At 47.7% G+C, this 19,326-nt stretch overlaps 1 protein-coding gene across 1 annotated transcript; it reads left to right on the top strand.

The window, feature by feature from the left end:
• The first annotated feature begins 83 nt into the window (after nucleotides 1–83).
• Nucleotides 84–17,840, top strand: LOC104339401 (acyl-CoA 6-desaturase). Its single transcript, XM_009945554.2, has 12 exons — nucleotides 84–535; nucleotides 6,121–6,231; nucleotides 7,635–7,832; nucleotides 8,291–8,392; nucleotides 9,336–9,461; nucleotides 11,729–11,789; nucleotides 12,277–12,353; nucleotides 12,547–12,644; nucleotides 14,265–14,361; nucleotides 15,363–15,442; nucleotides 16,272–16,397; nucleotides 17,761–17,840. The coding sequence occupies exons 1-12, from the start codon at nucleotides 329–331 to the stop codon at nucleotides 17,810–17,812; spliced, it is 1,335 nt and encodes a 444-aa protein (XP_009943856.1). The 5' UTR covers nucleotides 84–328; the 3' UTR covers nucleotides 17,813–17,840.
• The last annotated feature ends 1,486 nt before the right edge of the window (nucleotides 17,841–19,326 follow it).

Here is a 19,326-nt window from a genome sequence, read left to right as displayed (position 1 = left end):
GGGGAGTTGGGGGGGGAGGCTGCTGGGGGGGGAGGGAGGGAGGAGGATGCTTGGGGGGGGAGGAAGGGGGGGTTTAAAGGGCCGAGCTTCCCACCAAACAGGGCTGTGGGCGAGGAGAAAGTGGGAAAACCAGCCTAGGGGGCAGTTCCGAGCAAGCGGCGGAGCGGAGGGATCGCAGGAGACAAAGAGAAAGGAGGACATGAGCCAGAGGACCGGGGATCAGCTGAGCTAAACCACGCAGGAAAAGCTTTTTTTTTTTCCTCCCCCGCCGGCACATCCCTTAGAAGGTTTTCCCCGCTTTGGATAAGAAGACAAAGGAGCGAGCCCCATGGGGAAAGGGGGGGAGAAAGGAGGGGAGTCGGGGGAGCCGGAGGCGCAGATCCACTTCTACACCTGGGAGGAGATCCAGAAGCACAACCAGAGGACGGACAAGTGGCTGGTGATAGAACGAAAGGTCTACAATGTCACCAAGTGGGCAAAAAGGCACCCGGGAGGTCCACGAGTGATCAGCCACTGCGCCGGCGAAGATGCCACGGTAAGGACCCACGCACCGACACCCACGGCTCTCACCAGCAACCTCTGACAGGTCGTTGCCTTCCTGGTGCTTACCGAGAAGCGAGCCACCTTCTGCCTTTCTCTCCTACCCCATCTTCTCTAACACCTGCCCTGGCCCCAGCTCCTCGCTTTCCCCGCTTTTAGGAGCGAGAAGGTTGGTCCAAATTGGTGCGACTCCTTGGCGATCAACTCCGTTGAGCCATGGCAACTCAAGATTGGCCGGTAGAGATTGCTCGGCTCTGCTTATGTCCTGCTGTTTTGTCTTTGTCCCTTGTTTGTGCTGTGCCTGGAGATCTGAATTCGTGAGGAAAGCGTCCCGGGTCTTCCCCTCTTCAGTGCGTGGCTTGCGACACGCAGAGTCGCAACGCCCAAGCACGCGGAAGGGTTAACAAGAAGCCAGTCTGTGTTTCAAAGTTGCTTCTGTGAGCAGGGTGAGCTGGAGGCTTTAAAACAAGGAGCTTTTTAGCTCTTTTCCCCAGGAGAGAATTCTCTAGGGAATTTAGTTACAGGTTTCTACAGAAAAGGGGAAAAAAAAAAAAAAAAAGAAAACTATTTGCTGTAGCTATAGCTGCTCCTGCGAATCGTGGCTGGGTTCAGCGACCTCTTGTGTTTCAGCAACTTAAAAAAAAAACCCAAACAAAACCAAACAAACAAACAAAGAAAACCTTGAAAAAGGAACAAATTGCCTCAGAGATCGTTGTCTGCAGTTTCCCTCAAAGCCACCTTCCTCAGCAGTGCATCCAGAGAGCGTGTTCTCCCCCCAGGGCATCAGCCCACAGTTAATAAAATTTGAACTGCCTCGGCCGAATACATCCATGGTAAGAATATGTGCATGGTAAGCAGGAGGAGAGACCAAGCTGTAGCGTTAACCGTTCATCTCCCGTGGCTCTGAACACCTTAGCAAGGAGGAGGATCTGCGTGTGGTAGAATTAATTGGCATGAATTACTAACACTTTCCTTCTGTCCGTCTCCATTTGTCTGTGGTTATTTTCCATTCTTCTCCTTGAAGCACTGAGATGCGTTTTGGTGTTCCCGTCCCCTTCCGATAAATCCTCTGGATTTATCCCTCAAAAAGATGGGCCAGGTTTTACTTTCAGCTGCTTAAAGGCAGGCCTGCTGAAACCAGAGGAGTTTGACTCCGATCCACAAGAGTTTAACTCCTGTATCTCCGCTAGAAACCAAAAAGCATCTGCTGTTGCAATTGCCTTGAATCGTTGCAGGGGAGACTGAAACACAGGTCTGTGATTCTACTGCTGCTGGTCCTCCTCCCACCTCCCCGGGGTGCGTGGCATCCCCCTGTGCTCCGAGCACGCTGCGTGAAGGCATGCTCTTAAGAGTGCTCCGAAATCGTTCATCGCCGCCCTGAGCACTAAACCAGAATTGGCATCTGGTTTCCAGCTTCCCTGTGGCGAACAACAGTTTACTGCCAAAAAATATCTCTCTCATTCAGGGTGAAAAAGCCTTGGCCTTGACCCTGTCAAGGCTTGACTAGCAAGTTTCATTCTGTGTTGCAAGATATCACAACTAGAAGAGTTTAGGAGGAGGAGAAGGCAGTGACAAAAATTCAATTTAACATCCTTACATTCCTAGTTTGTACATGGCTTCCATCTTTCTCAGATTCTCCGTAGCTCCACACGTAGTTAGGACCTCCGGTCCAGCAAACGTGCACCAAAGGAACCTCAGCATCTTGTCCATTTATCTCAGACTGGTCCTCGAGAGGATCATGTGTATCCATCTCCCACAAGCTGCCCGCTGACCGACTCGCTGAACTCCACACCTGTGCCAGGCCCCTCTAAAGATACCCTGCTTGGTGATGGGTGAGCTGATTCACCTCAGGATGCTCACAGGAGAGCTATCTGAGAAGCTTCCATGGCAGCTGCCACGTTCAGCGTGCTCAGCTCGCGCTGGTCAGGTTAGGAGGGCCCAGGCTAGCTTACACACGAGTCTCACACTGAGCATTCGTTCATTTTACGCCATACTTTCACACGCTGAGACAGCATACTAGTCTGGGATAAGCTGTTCTGTGGGCAGTTGCCTTCAGCAAATGAACAAGACTTAAGGATCACGCAAGGGTACCTTGCAGTGTCTCTGTTTCAGAGATGTTCACGGATGTGAAAGAACATCCTCGTACTGACTGCACTAAGGACTTCGGTGCCCAGGTACAGTTCATACCTCAATAATACGAAGCTCTTTTTCACCAAAGGCAGCTGGAGCAATTCCCACTTGCCTACTTCCCATACGACACTTCAGCTTATTCGTCCAGCAGATCACCAAGGTGGGAGGTCAGGCACAAATATCACATGCTGCTTCCCAGAGACCATCTTTTGCCTTTTGCTTTTTATCTCCTCTAGTACAGAACTGAGGACAATTTCAAAATTCAGGCAGTTCACCTTTGGAACCTATCAGGAAAGGACATGCATGGGATGCAGCTAACAAAAAGCGGTCCTTCCGTCGCTGTAGCTTTCTGCCTGACGATGGTAGGGGTATTCAGGAGATGTTCTTCTTTCTCCTGCTTGGAGGCTACACCGAAAAAGCCCGTTCTCTATGTATGCCAATGATATATACGTGTAGTATTTCTCAGTGAAGGTAAAATCTCCCTGCTGCCAGTATTTCCTTCACGGCATAGGCTTGCGATAGCCGTGAAGTGGAAGATAGGTAGCGTGGTTTTGAGTAGCAGCTGTGTTCTGACATGCACGATCGCCTTTCTGACCTGTTCCAACTTTCACTTTTCATCCCGTCCAGAAAGAAGTGAGGCTATTGTGTTCAGAGGCGGAGGAGAACTCTCCCTGGAAAAGCCACGACAGAGCATTTACAAGCACGTTTAGAAAACAGATGGCTACTGGCAGGGAAGCCCCAGGTAGACAAAAACACCTTCTAGGTGGTCAGGCTGCTGTTCTGAGTCCTCCCCGCCCCCAATTAATACAACACAAATCAGCGAGATCTCCAGGACGGTGATCAGGTGGTACCCCGTCAGACCTCCAACGACCTTTTTTTCCCCATTAGTTTAAGTAATATTGAGTCAACATTCTTTAACACTTCTTATGTGCTCACCCTCTCCCTCTTTCCCCTTCTTCCCCTATTTTGTCCCTCCCAGAACTGCAAAACCTTGCAGCAGGTACAGTCAGCTCCCTCTCTCGTTCCGCTCTTCCCTCCTCTTTCAGGTCATCATCTGCAAATCGCACCAGGGAAGGAAACAAACAACCAGGCTTAACATTTCCTTTACGTCCAACAGCTGAAAATGCTGCAAGAACAGGAGCACTAGTAAAAAAGGCTGAAGTTCTGCTACCAGTTGTAACCTTGGGCAAGTCAGTCCTTTAGTGCATCATTCCCTGTCTGCGAAAGGGAGAGTGCCATATTTTTTAACCGCAGATGGGCTGGGAGGGTAACACCACAGAGGGTGAAGTACGCAGAAATTATGGCAAAGCAGATTAAATTCCTCAAATCAGAGAATCACAGAATCACAAAATGTTGGGGGTTGGCAGGGACCTCTGGAGTCACCCAGCCCAACTGCCTGCCGAAGCAGGGTCACCCAGAGCAGGCTGCACAGCACCGCGTCCAGGCAGGGCTTGAAGATCTCCAGAGAAGGAGACTCCACAGCCCCTCTGGGCAGTCTGGGCCAGGGCTCCATCACCCTCAGAGGGAAGAAGTTCTTCCTCATGTTCAGCTGGAACTTCCTCTGCTTCAGTTTGTGCCCATTGCCCCTTGTCCTGTCACTGGGCACCACTGGAAAGAGTCTGGCCCCATCTTCCTGACCCCCACCCTGCAGATACTTAGAGGCATTTCTAAGGTCCCCTCTCAGCCTTCTCTTCTCCAGGCTGAACAAGCCCAGCTCCCTCAGCCTTTCCTCGTAGGAGAGATGCTCCAGTCCCCTACTCATCCTCGTAGCCCTCCGCTGGCCTCTCTCCAGCAGCTCCTCATCTTTCTTGAACTGGGGAGCCCAGAACTGGACACAGCACTGCAGATGGGGCCTCACCAGGGCAGAGCAGAGGGGGAGGAGAACCTCCCTCGACCTGCTGCCCACACTCCTCTTGATGCGCCCCAGGATCCCACTGGCTTTCTTGGCAGCCAGGGCACGCTGCTGGCTCATGGTCACCTTGTCGTCCACCAGTGCACCCAGGTCCCTCTCCGCAGAGCTGCTCAGAGAAGGAAACCGATGATTCAGGAGAAATATTTCTCTGCATGGGGAAACGGCAAAATGCCTGCAGCACAGGGCTGTAGAAACAGCTTTGCTGGCCCTCAGTTTTACCTTCGTTTTGGCTAAGGTAAAGTCACACCAGCGGCTAACCCAACGCAGTCAAAAAAGCACTGGTCCCACTCCTCCTGGGAGAAGCTTTGTCCGTGGTGTAGTCCTGGGGAGTGGACCTGGACAAACTGATCCAACTTCCCCCTGTGGTAACAGGGATCACTTTGTCCCTGAAATTGGGTACAAAAGGGGATAGTTTGGGCACTTTGGCACCAGAATGAGAGCTGAGCTGGGAGGAACTAGGAAATTCTGGTGCTTTACAGAAGAAGTGCACCTCAGTTTCATTTTAAAATGACATTTTTTTCCCCCCCCTCCCTACATCCTCCCCCATAGCCTCTGGCATTTTATGGCTTTTATAATCTTTCAAAGATTCCAGAGAGTTTCATTTCTCTCCTGCACCTGCAGCTAGCTTGTCTCTTCCCCTACTCCCCCCCGGCGATACTGCATCTCTGGCTTCTCATATATCATTTCTTTAACTTCAAGTGAAATGGCTTAGATCAGCTTTCACCCTCCCTCCTTATATGACTCCCACAGTAACTATGTTCAGAGTATGACTATGAAGCTCAATCCAAAGTCTTGGAATTAGGTGAAAGTTTCTATTGATTTTGGTGGACTTTGGGACCAAGGTTGTTGGCTGGTGTTTTTGAACACCAGAGCTAGACGTTTGGTGGAGATCAGCTCCCAGAAGGGTCAGCTGGACATAGTGAGCACTTTCCATCTGCTCTTTCTGTTTAGAGCCAGAAGTGAGGTGTTAGTTGGTCACCAGCATTGTCGGGCAATGGGACAAAGGTGGAAAGGCTGAAGCGCGGTACTCCTGACTTCTATTTTTGGCTGTTTTTTTCTGTACCCATCTTAGCACTTCATGGAACTACATCTTTACAGCTCTCCTAGGTGAATTTCTAGAGTTACCTCTAGTTCTGTGAAGTAAGAAATAAAGAGCAGGGACAGAGCAAGAGTTTCTGACCTTGCTCAACTTTCTGTCCCTACTGCTATCTTTGGGGTTAAACTTCAAGCCATGCCATGGGAAAGGAGGGGTGTGTAAGACCTCACTACTAGCAGCAGATGCATCAAATATATGTTCCCATCAGGCACAGGACATAGGTAGACAAAAAACATGTGGAAAGGGGAAGGAGGCCAGAAAATGAAGAGCCAGGCAAACTCATGAATGCCCAGATCAAAAAGATCCTACAAACAAGGCATGTCCAGTAACATGGGGGGACAACTGCAGAGGACAGTGCTGGAGATGGACAGGAATGACATGATGAGCAGAAAGCAACAGGTCACTGCTGAATCTAACACAGTTACTCATATTTCCACCCCAGGATGCGTTCCAGGCCTTCCATATCAATCCCACCTTGGTGCAAAAGTTTCTCAAGCCGTTACTGATTGGAGAGCTTGCTCCAGGGGAACCTAGCCAGGACCGAGATAAAAATGTGAGTATTTGTTTCTGAGCTGGGGTTTGTGGTGGGTATGTTCCACCATTATTTTTCCTCTCGGGAGGTACTCCAGGTCAGAGGCAGGCAGATTATAAAGATCTCTTCACTACAGGCAGCTCCAGAAAGGAAGAAAAGTGCTCAGCAACTGAACCTCTCCATGTAGCAATGTGCACATCCCAGTACAGATTAAAGTGCATGTGGGAGGAAGGTGACACATTCAGACTGGCTGTACAAGCCTTCTCTTTCCCACAGAGCCACCAACACCTCTGTCTATGGTAACCACGTCCCATTTCTAGCAGGACCCCAGGTAGTATTGACCCCATGCAGAAGGGAAACAGGAACTGAGACATGTGGACTGGGAAATGTGAACCAGCGCTAGTGACTGGTGTCCCTTCTGCTGTTCCTTCTCTGGTGACCGAGCTCTAAAACACGTCACTGCTTGCCTGTTACGGGGGAAGGAGAGGAGTGGGCAAAGAAGCCTGAAAAGACTTCCAAACAAGTTGCTCACCACCTCAACAAGACTTGAATCTCTTTCACTCTTTGTTCTGCAGCTCCCTTTGACAGATTAACTCCCAGGGAAATACCCCCTTGAGACTCAAACTGGCTTATCCTGCAGAGCCCAGTATCAGCAAAGCTCTGGAGAGAAGCACCTATGGCCGAGGTCAGCCAGATGTCTCATTTCAGTGGCTGTTCTTAAGGAGCAGCAACCCAGCAAGTATCCTTCCCACCCAGTCCACATCCTCAGGGCAGCTCTGTATCCCTCCCAGACAATCCGTTCATGCATTATTCAGGCACAGCGCATGGCATGACTAGCCCTGGCCACGAAATTCAATCCTGGTCCGTTGTTTGTGACTGACCATGATTATCTGTATCACTCACAATAGAAGAGGCCATGCTAACCTGCATTAACCCGGGAATGCTCTTCATGAATGATTGCACGGTAGCTGACCCACATATTAAATAGATGATGGGTGCTCTAATACAGGGTTCTCATCATCAGAGCTCTGGATTTAAATAATAGGGCTGAATTCTCTCTTTCTCCATCTGCCTCTTTAGTACTTGGGAAGCTCATTCAGATGAGAGTCATCAGTTGATGTAACTCTCAACAGAGCCAGGTAGTGCTGCTGATTCACAGCAGCAGGCTTGAGTTACTCTCCTAGTTCAAGGTGCAAAAGGTCAGGACATGGGCTCAGACCAGCCAGGATGTTTATCCATAGGCAAGTGCTATGGAAAGCTAGAATACAGGGTGAATATGGAGGCAGGTCCTTCCTTACTTCTGGAGTAGCCAACCAATGCAAGGAAGAGCCAGGGTCCTTAGTATGGAACTCAGCCTTCCTTCCTCAGACTCATTCAGGCTTACTTACAAGCTTCACACTGTGTCTCGCATATCTATTTTGCAGTCCCAGCTGGTGGAGGATTTCCGGACCCTGAGGAAGACAGCACAGGACATGAACTTGTTCAGAGCAGATCCTTTGTTCTTCTCTCTTTACTTGGCCCATATTATTGCAATGGAAGTTTTGGCTTGGTTAATGGTTTCATACTTTGGTACTGGCTGGATCACAACTCTCATCATCTCCTGCATCCTTACAACTTCCCAGGTGAGCAGTAGTAGGCACAGAGAATACTGGCTACACAAATCACTCAGGAGCAGGCCAGTGTGTGCTGAACTTCTCCTATTAGATTAATTACCAGTGCGAAACATTGACACCGGTGAAAAATATTTACAACATACGTGCCACTGTGGTGCCTTCTGACCAGCCCTACCCACCGCTGATTACGTCTCACACATTTTTCTCACCTCTTTGGCCTTTCCTTCCACATGTTGGTGGACTTGGTAGTGTTAGGTTTATGATTGGACTCAATGATCATAAGAGTCTTTTCCAATCTAAATGATTCTATGTTCCCCTCCAGAATGAAAACAGAGATCTTTACCTTCTCACTTCAGTTAGTTCCCTCTCTTCCTCACACTCACAACTCGCCTTCTATCTCCGTTCCGCTTTGTGCTTTACTCTGATTTCAAACAGTTTCCTAACTACTTGATTTCCCTTCATCCCAGGCCCAGTCAGGGTGGCTGCAACATGATTTTGGACACCTCTCTGTCTTTAAGAAGTCTTGCTGGAACCACATCGTCCACAAGTTTCTCATTGGACACATGAAGGTAAAGGACATTTTGGACCAGGGTGCTGTGGAAATGGCTGCAGTCACTTCGGCTATGTCAAAGCAGGGAACTGCAGCTCTAAGCCTTTCTGCAGTGAGCAGATGCATAGAGACCTTAGTGACCATTGCACATGGAGCTGTTGTGCAGAAGAGGCAAGAGAGCGTAACCACAGCTGCTAGAGAACACAGTAGTTCCACCAGCTTCGGTGCGACTGCACCAATTCATAGCAGCTGAGAACAAAGCTTCTTAAATGGCATAAAACCCTATGTTAACATCATATTTTTGCCATCCCTCCACCTCTTTCACACTATAGCATTCTTTGAATGTCCCATCCTGCTACATCCCATCCATTCAAGCTGCCTTCCCAACTTCTATCCTGGGCAAGGTCCAGCACAGTCCAGGCATTTCAGTATCCACCTGCAGCAGGAACTTATAGGGGATGGGACATAGCTTTGCCCATTTTTCCAAACCCACTTTGTCTTGTCTGGTTCCGCACAGGCAGAGGCAATAGAGGGAAACCAGTATAATAATCAGTAAGGCAGCACAGGAGTTTAGTGGTGGACTTGGTACTGTTTGGTTAATGGTTGGACTCAATGATTTTAAGGGTCTTTTCCAACCTAAACAATGCTATGATTCTATGATTCAGCTACCAATAACAACTTCAGCTATGGGAAGACATGATAACATGCAACTCGCTCAACGTATATTTACTCCCTGTTCTTTCAATGTGGATGATCCTTAGCGAGGGCAAACCAGCCCTTTGAAACCAGCAGTCCCATAGCAACCGGCAGCTTAGCCACTTACTGCTTATTGCTATTTCAAAAGCAAATAATGGTTTGGCCGTAATCAGAGATGCAGTGGTTTAGTTTATATAAAGGAATGGATAATCCTACCATCAGAGGAACTGTGCTTTTCCGGGGATTAACTCCTTGTCTCCGCCTAGGGTGCCTCTGCGAACTGGTGGAACCATCGTCACTTCCAGCACCATGCCAAGCCCAACATATTCAAGAAGGACCCAGATGTGAACATGCTGCATATTTTTGTCCTCGGAGATACTCAGCCTGTTGAGGTAAGGCAAAGTGGGTAAAACGTGGAAAACAATTGTCCTAAAGGGCTTCAGAGAATGCTTGTGCAAAACCAGCAGTAGGCTAGTATTGGTAAAGATGGCTTACAGAGTCAAGACTTCCAGAAATGCTGAAGAAGGGAATGCTTCATCCAGGGATTTCATCTGTCTCTGTTGTCTGTCAGGAGTTTGACCATCACACCCTCCCAAACCTTGGGCTGAAGAGCAAGATTGACTGTATAATTCCCTATCCATTTCCTATATTGACCACAGGAAAATGTGTTTTGGGACAGCTTGGGAAAAGCGATGAAGATGGGACCAGAAAGAAAGTAGGAAGCTGTTAAAGACAACTTCATCCTATTGGCTTGAAATATCAACATGAGAGAAAAATATGGTGTTCCTCAGTACTTCATCAAGAACATTTCAAAACTGATCTTCCATTTCCATAGACAATATCTTCCAATATTAGTCCAGCTGTGCTCCAGACAACCTGTACAAGGTCCTCTCCGCTGGAGCCTTTCCCATGCAGCTGAGGGGGATATTGCTTGACTAAGCAATATTTTCTTGCATTAACTATTATGCTGCACATGAAATATCAGGCTATGTTAAGGTATTTTAGTTAAGGTATTTTAGTTCAATCTGTCCTTCTAGAGCCAAAATATTTACCGTCTGTTGTATAAAAACCTACACAAAGGGCATAAACCATGTACCATCCTTGGCCTTTTTTTACAATGGAACTAGGATTTATAGTTTTAAAAACAAAAAACAAACCAAAGAAAGCAAGCAAACAAACACTGGCAGCAAGTACAACACAGGGGAATACAACATTTAAAAGTTAATGGTTTCTCAGTCAGCTTTTATACTGCTGAGAAAACTCCAGACACATGTGGGGACACACATGCTGGTATATGGACATGAGTAGAGAATGTCTTGCACACACACAATTTTCAAGAGACAGAAGGGCTCTTATATATAACTAAAATGAAAGCCTTCTCCTGGGGTATAAAAAAGCCAGTAGCTAGAAGAGGTGAATCAGTGCCACGCTCTTAAATGTGTGGGTACCACCCACTCGAAAATCTTGTGCCTGATACCTGGGTTTAAAAGCAAATCAGGGTTCTACCACTTCAAGGGAAAAGTAAGAATGTAAAACAAATATGACAACAAGGAAAACTGGATATCCGTCCTACAAAATAGCTGGAATGTTAGGCCAGCATCAGTCTATGCCAATACTCTTTCACACCTGTCTGTAATCCTTTTCCAGTTGATGCTAAGCACACAGCCCTTCAGAGCTCAGACCAGATGGAATGATGTGGCTGATTTATTGGTGCTACAAGACTTGCCTTCACTGGGAAGTTGCTATGCTGGAAGCAAAAATGCAAATTCACAGCAATCCAGATGCTCCACTCATTAGCTCCTTGTGAGAACACCCCTGGAGCTCAAAAAAGATGCTTCTGTATAGCTCTAGGTATTTCACTACGGAGATGAGGTTAGGAGACCAGGTGCTCTTGGATCCCTCTTTTCACTGAAAAGAAATGGGCACCTGCAAAAATGCAGCAATCCGAGGTCCGAACCTGTGTTTGGAGCAACTTCTCTGCATCTGCTCTCTGTCGAAGGACCATAGTAATAGAGGAATCAGTGCAGAATAGCTCGCAATGACAGCACTCTATTTCCTATCACATGTCAAAGTAATGACACGACGTTACAGATTTAACCACGTCTGTGTGACTTGCCATAGTAACAGCTAAGGGCCACACTAGTTTTCCCAGTGTTGGTAAAGCAAGGTTTAAAAAGACCTGGATAATGGCAGGAATTCATGGGGGCTGATGGCTGCAAAAGTCAAAAAGGATCAATGGTTGGGACATGCCGCATGGAAGACGACCCAAGGATCAGCGTCTTGCACTGGCATCCCATGTAGTGACTTACCAAAGGTCAGAATTTATTCCTATCACATTTGTATTGGTAATGATGGAGATGACAGCGGCTCTTAGCACAGCCACAGGCATGGCAGAAGGTGGGGAAATGTATTAAAATGCCATCAGGCTCTCAGGTAAAAAGACATTATCTGAATATCAAGCCAGAAGACTTCAAAAAGGGGTTTACACTTAGCACAATTACACAGTCAAGATAATCAACCATAATAAAACACTTTTTACCTTTACTGCTGAGGGAACTTAGTCAAAACTCCCAGTCAATAAAGAAAGAAGTATTGCAGATAATCTCTTACATGTGAGTGTCATAATCCAAACCTGAGCTTTCTCCTCTGTGTCCTGCAGTATGGCAAGAAGAAGCTGAAGTACCTGCCTTATAACCACCAGCACGAGTACTTCTTCCTCGGTGAGTACCTGCCCTGCACTCTTCCTTTTTCCCTGAATGCCAGTTGACCTTTCCAGCCCCTACTGTGTTAGCAGAGCAGCTCCTTAAATCTCAGCTCATCCTACCCATCCTCAGGACCACCATCCCCTGTGCTGGTCCCAAAATCGGTTCAGTGTATTCTCAGTGACATCCAGGCATCTTGAACGTTGCCAGCATGGGCGCGTAAAGCAAGGCGAACAACTGAGACTGGGAAATCACCCTGGTGTGAGCGGCTCCATGGAAAACTGCATGCTGCCAGTCAATGCTCTTTGATAAGTCAAGATGAACGGGTGTGAAGCAAAGCCTCCTTTCATCACAGAAAGGCAACCACTCCCCATCACCAGCACCTCACCTCTCTCACCAGCGCTAGGCAGACTTCCCTAGAACCAGTCCTAAATCACCGGCTCGCTTGCATCTCACGCGCATTTCCACCCCTCTGACGGCCGAAACCTTTCCCTTTGCTTTGCAGTCTTCCCGCCTCTGCTCATCCCTGTGTATTTCCAAATCCAAATCATCTTGACCATGATCAGGCGCAGGTTCTGGGCGGTGAGTGAAACGTTCCCTCCATCTCTGTGGGGCCTGGCTGGCTCGTAAGAAATCACACTTGAGTAGGGCGGGAGGCCAGTGGGCAGGGATCGCACTTTGCTGTATTAATTACCCAGCGTCCCTGACATCACCAGCGAGGACACGTTATATGAGATAGGCAAAGTGATACTTCATGTCTTCTCTCTTCCCCTAGGACCTAGCCTGGGCCATCAGCTACTACATACGCTACTTTGTCACATACATCCCATTCTACGGCGTTCTGGGATCCCTGTCTCTCCTCACTTTCATCAGGTAGGAGATAAAGGGTCTCCCTCCTGCTCTCCCCTCCCTCCAATGCCAGAGGAACCAAGTCTCAGCTCTGCTGTGCCCCATAGGTCTTCCCTATTTAGATTCTCTGCAATCATTGACCTTACTATGAATGATCTTGGGTATTCCCACTGCTTCACTGAGCTCTTTTCGTCTCCCGATTCTACCTCCCCGCAGCAGAGCTGGTTCTGGTCCTCAGCGTCTTCCCCTGCCCTTGTGATGGTTCAGCCAGGATTCTCCTTGCTTTCCTCATTCCCTGCTCTCGCACACTGCCCGAGCCCAACACATTTTTGCATTTTTTCTACTTTGCTCAGGGCTGGACCCTTCCAGCATGCCTCAAGCCACCCTTTTCCCAGCTTACTGGGAAGGTAATTCATGAGCCCTCCTGAGCACTGTATGTGCTTCCCAGTAAGTGAAATGCCCACCACTAATCCCAGTGCAGAAAACAGCATGGCCTATATACTGGCTAATACCAAAAGATGGCATTTAGTCCCACAGTCAGCATTAGTTTTAGCAAAACATTTCATCACAATGAAAAACATTTTCTAAAAAAAATATTTTGAGTAAAAAGCAATTGCAGCAGATGTCCAAAAACCTTCACAATATTAGAACTTTTGATTATATCAGAACAAAATTTAATGTCACTGTTCGTGACTTCAGTTTTCATAGTTTCAAAACGCTTTGGACCTAAGGAAAAGAGGAAATGCAAAAGACGTACATTTGTGTAAGTGCCTAGCCAACCTTTTCGGTCTGAAAGCAAGCTGAACACCTTATGACAACCGACCCATTATTTCCAAAGCTTCCGTGTTTTGATGAAGGTAAAAGTGCAAGAAGAAAGGCAAAAATGCAAAGTCAGATCATCTGCCCTTTCCGAAAACAAGCCTAAAGGCTAGAACAAGGATGCTTCTGGACAACTACCTTGCCAACGTACATCTAAGTCTCAGCATAGAGAAACTACTTTGGGTAAATAAGGAGAAGAAAGTGCATTTCTGTAGACTGTTGTACAAGTGCAAAAAAACAGTTATATGCCATAAGCAATAACCAAGCCATGCTAAAGCGATACCCAGCCCCAGGGCAGAGCTGAGACTTACGTCAAGGTACTGAGAGAGCCAAAGGGAAACTGGGAGCTCTGGTGTGCTGAGCTTGACATCCAGAAAGCGAAGATCAACAGGCAGGTGGAGCCTGAAATAAATATATATCCATCAAGCAACGGGAAAGATGAAAACCATTCTGAGAATTTCTAAATCAGGGCTTGGGATTTTTTTTCAGGGAGTTGGATCATTTTTATTTACCGATAGGCAAAAATACCACAAGAGATCAACCCACCTCTGGGGAAGAAGGAGAAGGATCACCCAGTAGGATGTCCTGCTTGTATTTAATCATAATTATGTTAGCCCCACAGGTATAATGAGGGGAACGGAAATTCGTCACAGAAGGGATTCTCTCTGATTTCCATAGAAAGAGAGGTGTTTACTTCCATACCTTGGAGAAATACTCTCCTCGCACGTTGTGTCTCCTGCTGCTCCCAGTGAACCCCACTCCCTTCACCTCATGTCCCAGCCTGCACTATCATTTGTCATGTTTTTTACCTGTTTGTTTTTGAAGGTTTCTGGAGAGCCACTGGTTTGTGTGGGTCACTCAGATGAATCACATTCCGATGGAAATTGATTCTGAGAAGCACAGAGACTGGCTTAGCTCTCAGGTAACTGGGAGGGGAAATGATACCCCTGACTCACCCCAAAACAGATTAGAAATTTACTCAGCAGGTGGATGGGTTACCACTATCTCCAGGTACTAATCTATGATGTCTGTCCATTACCCCTCCCATAAAGATGTGCTCCCCAGAGCCAGTAATGCCCGAGTCAAGACGTGGAAGCCCAGACTTCTGTAACTGATCTGACAGTCAAAAGGTTCCTTCAGATTTGAGGCAGTATCAGGTTCAAGAAGCAACGTTTGGCTTTCCTGCATGGTTATTTTGGCATATACATACGAGCAGATAGAAAAGCCCCAATGAAAATCAACGCTGAAGAGAGAATTCAATCTATTTCTGAAGTTTGTATTTCAGCAATAAGGACTGAAATAAAAAACAGCTGCTTTCTATATCTTTTTAATGCCTGGTCAGAAAAATCCACCCAGTTGAAAGGATACCTCTTATTTACAGTGGTCCAAGTCCTATTTGGACAGGATAACGAGAGCAACTTTGACCCTGGCCCTGTGAATTTAGTGTAACTGAGCTGAGAGAGGAAATCATCTCATGTGTTAATTAGTGTAATTAGTATTTTTGGTAGTTAACAGGGCCTTGAAGGTGAGCCTTCAAAGTCTGGCAGTTAATTTCTCTCCATTGTGCTAAAAGCGCTAAAACATTGGAAAAAAAAAGTGCTAAAAGCAGTGTTCATGAAAGCACCTAAGCATTTGTTTTAAATTAAGCAATCGGACCAATATGTGACTTGTCATCAAGTGTCCACAAACCACCTCCTTATATTGCCCACCAGTCAAACCCAGGGAGACCGGTCAGCACAGCAGCAGACAGTAAGCCCTGGAGGAGGATTCAAGCTCCCCTCGCCGCAACCGGCTGTCTCAGCTCTGCAGTCTGCTGCGCTCTGGCAGCTCAGCAATGCGGCGAGACACGTACCAGCCCCTGCTTCGTTCTGATTTTAGGGTGAGGCTTCACTGACCTTCACAGCTGCTTTCTTGTCTTGGCAGGTGGCAGCCACGTGCAACATCGAGCAGTCCTTTTTCAATGACTGGTTCACCGGGCACCTGAATTTTCAAATCGAGCACCAGTGAGTATGGGCACAGAACCATTTGGCCATTACCGGGTTGTCACAACGCTGGACTTGAGGGGAGGGGAAAGTCTGCCGAAGGTGCATATGTGGGATGGGGCAGGACCTTCGGAGCACTACCATATGCCAAGGAAAGAGAGCCCCAGGCTGCTGGGGGTCATAGGCTACTTCTACTACGAGCATGGCATCGTTCTCTCTTGCTACGGAATACTTCAGCTTTAACTCCCACAATTTTAATTGCAATTTTTTAGGAGTTAGAGGAACCTACCTACCAGGTACAATGGCTATGGACTCAAATCCTAAGCTGCTTGAACCTGAGTATCCATTTCAGAAATCTCCTCTCCCTGACTAAAAGCACTGCAGTGTTTTCTAGCGTGTGACAGCTGTGTGGGACTGCATGTGCTGCTGGGTACCCAGTTTCAGGAAAGATATTAAAACCAGAGCCATATGGGCAGTCTGTTGCCAATGACAACACGAAATGTAAAAGAGAAGGCATTTAGGGTAAAGCTGGCTGGTTTGGAAGCCACCTTAGGAAATCTCCATTGAACAGCACAGGGGAAGGTGATCCCAAATTCCTCTTTACCTGCTTCTCTGTTCCATGAGCTTCCAGAGGTGGGAAATCGATGCATTTGGTTTTCACAAGCCTCCTTGAAACAGAGGACTGTAAAGCCTGGATATTTCCCTGTGCCTCTCTTTCTTTTGTCTGCTTGCACAGCTTGAGGAGAAGGCATTAATAATCAGCCCCAGTGAGGAGGCAGAGAGAGATGCCCATCCCTTGGGGTTAGTCTCCAGAGGTTTCTCAGGTTTGTTTTCTCTTTCTCCATTCAAGCCTGTTTCCAACAATGCCACGGCACAATTACTGGAAGGTGAAACCTTTGGTGAAGTCGTTATGTGACAAGTATGGAGTCCAATATGAGGAGAAGACTCTTGGAAAAGCATGTGTAGACATCGTTGGGTAAGGTCCTTTTAATACCATCTGCAGCTTGCAATTAATTGTTACAGGAACATCCTATCTTTTCTAATGCAGAGAATCCAGGACACTATAGACCCTTCAGAAACACCACATTGACATGTTGTAATCTGGTGTCACTAGGTTAATAACCTTCGTATCCCAGTCCAGGGAATACCTGGAGCAATGCTGATCCACGGCAGAAACGACAGAGCTCCACTGATTTAGTGGACTAAGGCCAGGTGACAACAGATGGGAAGCTGCTTCCCTACATCGGGGGGGAAGAAACAACCGTCCCCCCGGAGCAGCTTCTGCAACCAGAGCACTGCTAGCAAAGTGCCAAGTACCCGTTTGGATGGGTACTAACCTGCTCTAACAGGGACAATTTCTAGAATACCTTTTGAAATGCTGTTCTGACAGCTGATGGTTCTTGCTGTTGGGAGCCGGCAGAATATCTTCAGGCTGCAAGGTGAGATGAATCAAAGGGGATCGAGTCGGGTTACAGCCAGTGCTGCTTCCCACTTGTGCCCTGCCAGCAGCAAAGGGCGATCCCCTGTAGGCATAGCTGCAGACTGGCCTAATAGTCTTTGTCAGGCAGGCTCTGTGTTTATGTTTCCGTCTCAGTTACTCCAAGGGGAATAATTCATGACAGGGAACATGAGAAAGCATTCTGCAGCCCAGTGATCTCCGCTCTCAGACCATTCTAAGCAAACGCAAATTAAAGCGGATTGGCCCCGACATGCAGAGGGCTGAAAACTGGTTCAAAACCTCCTTTGGTCCCCTCATTCGGTCAGCACAGGAAAATGCGTGCGAGACCCAGGGGGGTTATGCCCAGCATCCCACCATACAGCGCTACATGAGTTCTCAGAAACCATCTCAGCAAGTACCTGCCCTTCAGACAGAAGGATCATCTCCCTTTAAACCATATAAAAGCTACATTTCCAGCCTCCAGACCGCATTCTGTTGGAGGACTTTGGGGCCCAAAGCGGCTCAGATCTGTCATGTAATATTCGCGGAGCTGGCACAGATAGGTAATTCTGCGTGAGATGGGTGGAAGTGGGGAAGCTCCTTCAGAGGTGCAGCGTGGTGAGCCCAGGCAATGCTTCTCTGCTATTTATTCAGGGCCAGAGAGATTACGGACAACACAGCGGGCGTCAGGTGAAGTTCTCGCTCGCCGAGTCTCAAACTGGTCACTTTGGGGGTCGAAAGAGCAAAACACATAGCTCTTCATGCTATATCTGCTGGGGAAAGACATTCAGTGTCCTGAGGATTCATATTCAAATTTAGTAACAGACATTTCTGTAGGAACAAAATGACGGAGGGAAGATTCACAGCCCCAAACAAACTTCTCCTGATTCTCTTCCCACAGGTCCCTGAAGAAATCAGGAGATCTGTGGCTGGATGCTTACCTCCATAAGTGAACATGAGTCTTACTGGGGAGGTGTGAGTGACGGGGAGGGGTGGGGGGGTGCGCGGGGGGGAATCACACGTCTGTCTCTTACTCTCAGATTTCAGTCTGTATCTGCGTGCGCAGTTGGAGGGGAGTTTCCTACCTTGTGAACTGCTGCTGGTGCGGGCTCAGGCAACCTGTTTAATCCAGACAGATTTATAATGGGCTTCAGAGGGTGAAAAGCGATGCCGTTATTGCACAGAGCGGCAGGTTGGGAGAGGATGGAGAGAAGGAGTGTTTAAAAAAAGGGGCAGTAATATCCAACCTTGACCTTCTCTTCACAAGATTCATTCTAATTCTCCCTAAACCACACAAGCCCCCGACTCACAGACACATAGGACTTCTTAAGCTTAATACAGTGAGTATTTACAACCCAAGGATGCCCCAGTCAGCTTATGCCTCTTTCTTCTTTCCCATGTTTGTGTAAAAGAGGAGCTCAGCACAGATTCATTTTACCATACCATGACGGGGCTTTCAGCCCTGCCCGGAGCCCCTCCTTTCTCTCCCTCCTTTCCTTCTCTAATCATAGCATCGCTTTAGTAAAAGCTGCGATACTGACCCTGTGTAACTGATGTCTAACCACCTCTCAGCAGGGTTATTATAGCTGTATTTTTACGACCAGCCCCTACTTCCAGAAGTCCATGGAAGATCTCTGGGCTTAAACAGCAACATGTTTCCTTTGAGAGAGGGTCTGTTTTCTCTTTAACAAACAACAGGTCTGGCATAGCATTATGCTTGTCAGTAAATCACACAAAAGACCAGAAATAAGTCACCTGAGCAAAACTTACTAATTGCTTGTGAGCGCTCCAGCGTAACCACAAACGGTCCTTTCAGCGGAGGAGTTGGGCAGCACGCTGCGGAACCGCCCGGTTCTGCCTGTCTGCACACGCCGGGCAGAAACCGAGCCTGTTTCTGCTCGTCAGAGGCCAGGAGCAATGGCACTGCTTACCCTGCTCTTGGGAACAATCAGCAAAGAAAATGAGTTCCCCCTGCGAAAGGAGGAGCTGCCCAACCGCTCGACCTGGCCCTTTGGGGAGGCAGCTGAAAACAGAGTTGACCGGGCTGTGCTGGTGGTACGAAACCTTCTGGAGAACCCCCTTAAAAGTTGTCTAAAACTCCTATTTTCTGCCCAGCGCCTAATTACCAAAATCCATTAATGGCTTATGAGGAGATATGGTTGAACAGCTTCCAGGTGCTTAGCTCAAGGGCTTTAGATACCATTGTAATACGGCAGAAGAGACATACCCTTTAGTTTATGATAAAGGGCCGTGGTCTCATAAGCAGTCTCCAGCTCCAGCAGCTGTCTCGTTGCTCACTCAAAACGCCCAACAGGGATACTCTAGTTATTAGGCAATGACTTTGCACATCTCGTTGCTTTGCTCAGCTCCGAAACTGGACCTTCTCTATCAAAACCCTGAACGCTAACAGAGTCCCACAAAATCAGCAAGGTGCTTCACAAACAGAGACAACTCCATGACTGCGGCC

The sequence above is a fragment of the Opisthocomus hoazin genome, chromosome 7, assembly GCF_030867145.1.
Source record: "Opisthocomus hoazin isolate bOpiHoa1 chromosome 7, bOpiHoa1.hap1, whole genome shotgun sequence".
Classification (NCBI taxonomy): domain Eukaryota; kingdom Metazoa; phylum Chordata; class Aves; order Opisthocomiformes; family Opisthocomidae; genus Opisthocomus; species Opisthocomus hoazin.
Note: the sequence above shows the minus strand (reverse complement) of the source record. Positions and strands in the feature narration are given on the sequence as shown.

Bases quoted from the DNA above. Each gene is read 5' to 3' on its own strand.
- LOC104339401 (XM_009945554.2), top strand. From the start codon at position 329: ATGGGGAAAGGGGGGGAGAAAGGAGGGGAGTCGGGGGAGCCGGAGGCG. The intron at 12,645-14,264 runs GTAGGAGATAAA...TTGTTTTTGAAG, and splicing joins TCTCTCCTCACTTTCATCAG to GTTTCTGGAGAGCCACTGGT. The intron at 14,362-15,362 runs GTAACTGGGAGG...TTGTCTTGGCAG, and splicing joins GAGACTGGCTTAGCTCTCAG to GTGGCAGCCACGTGCAACAT.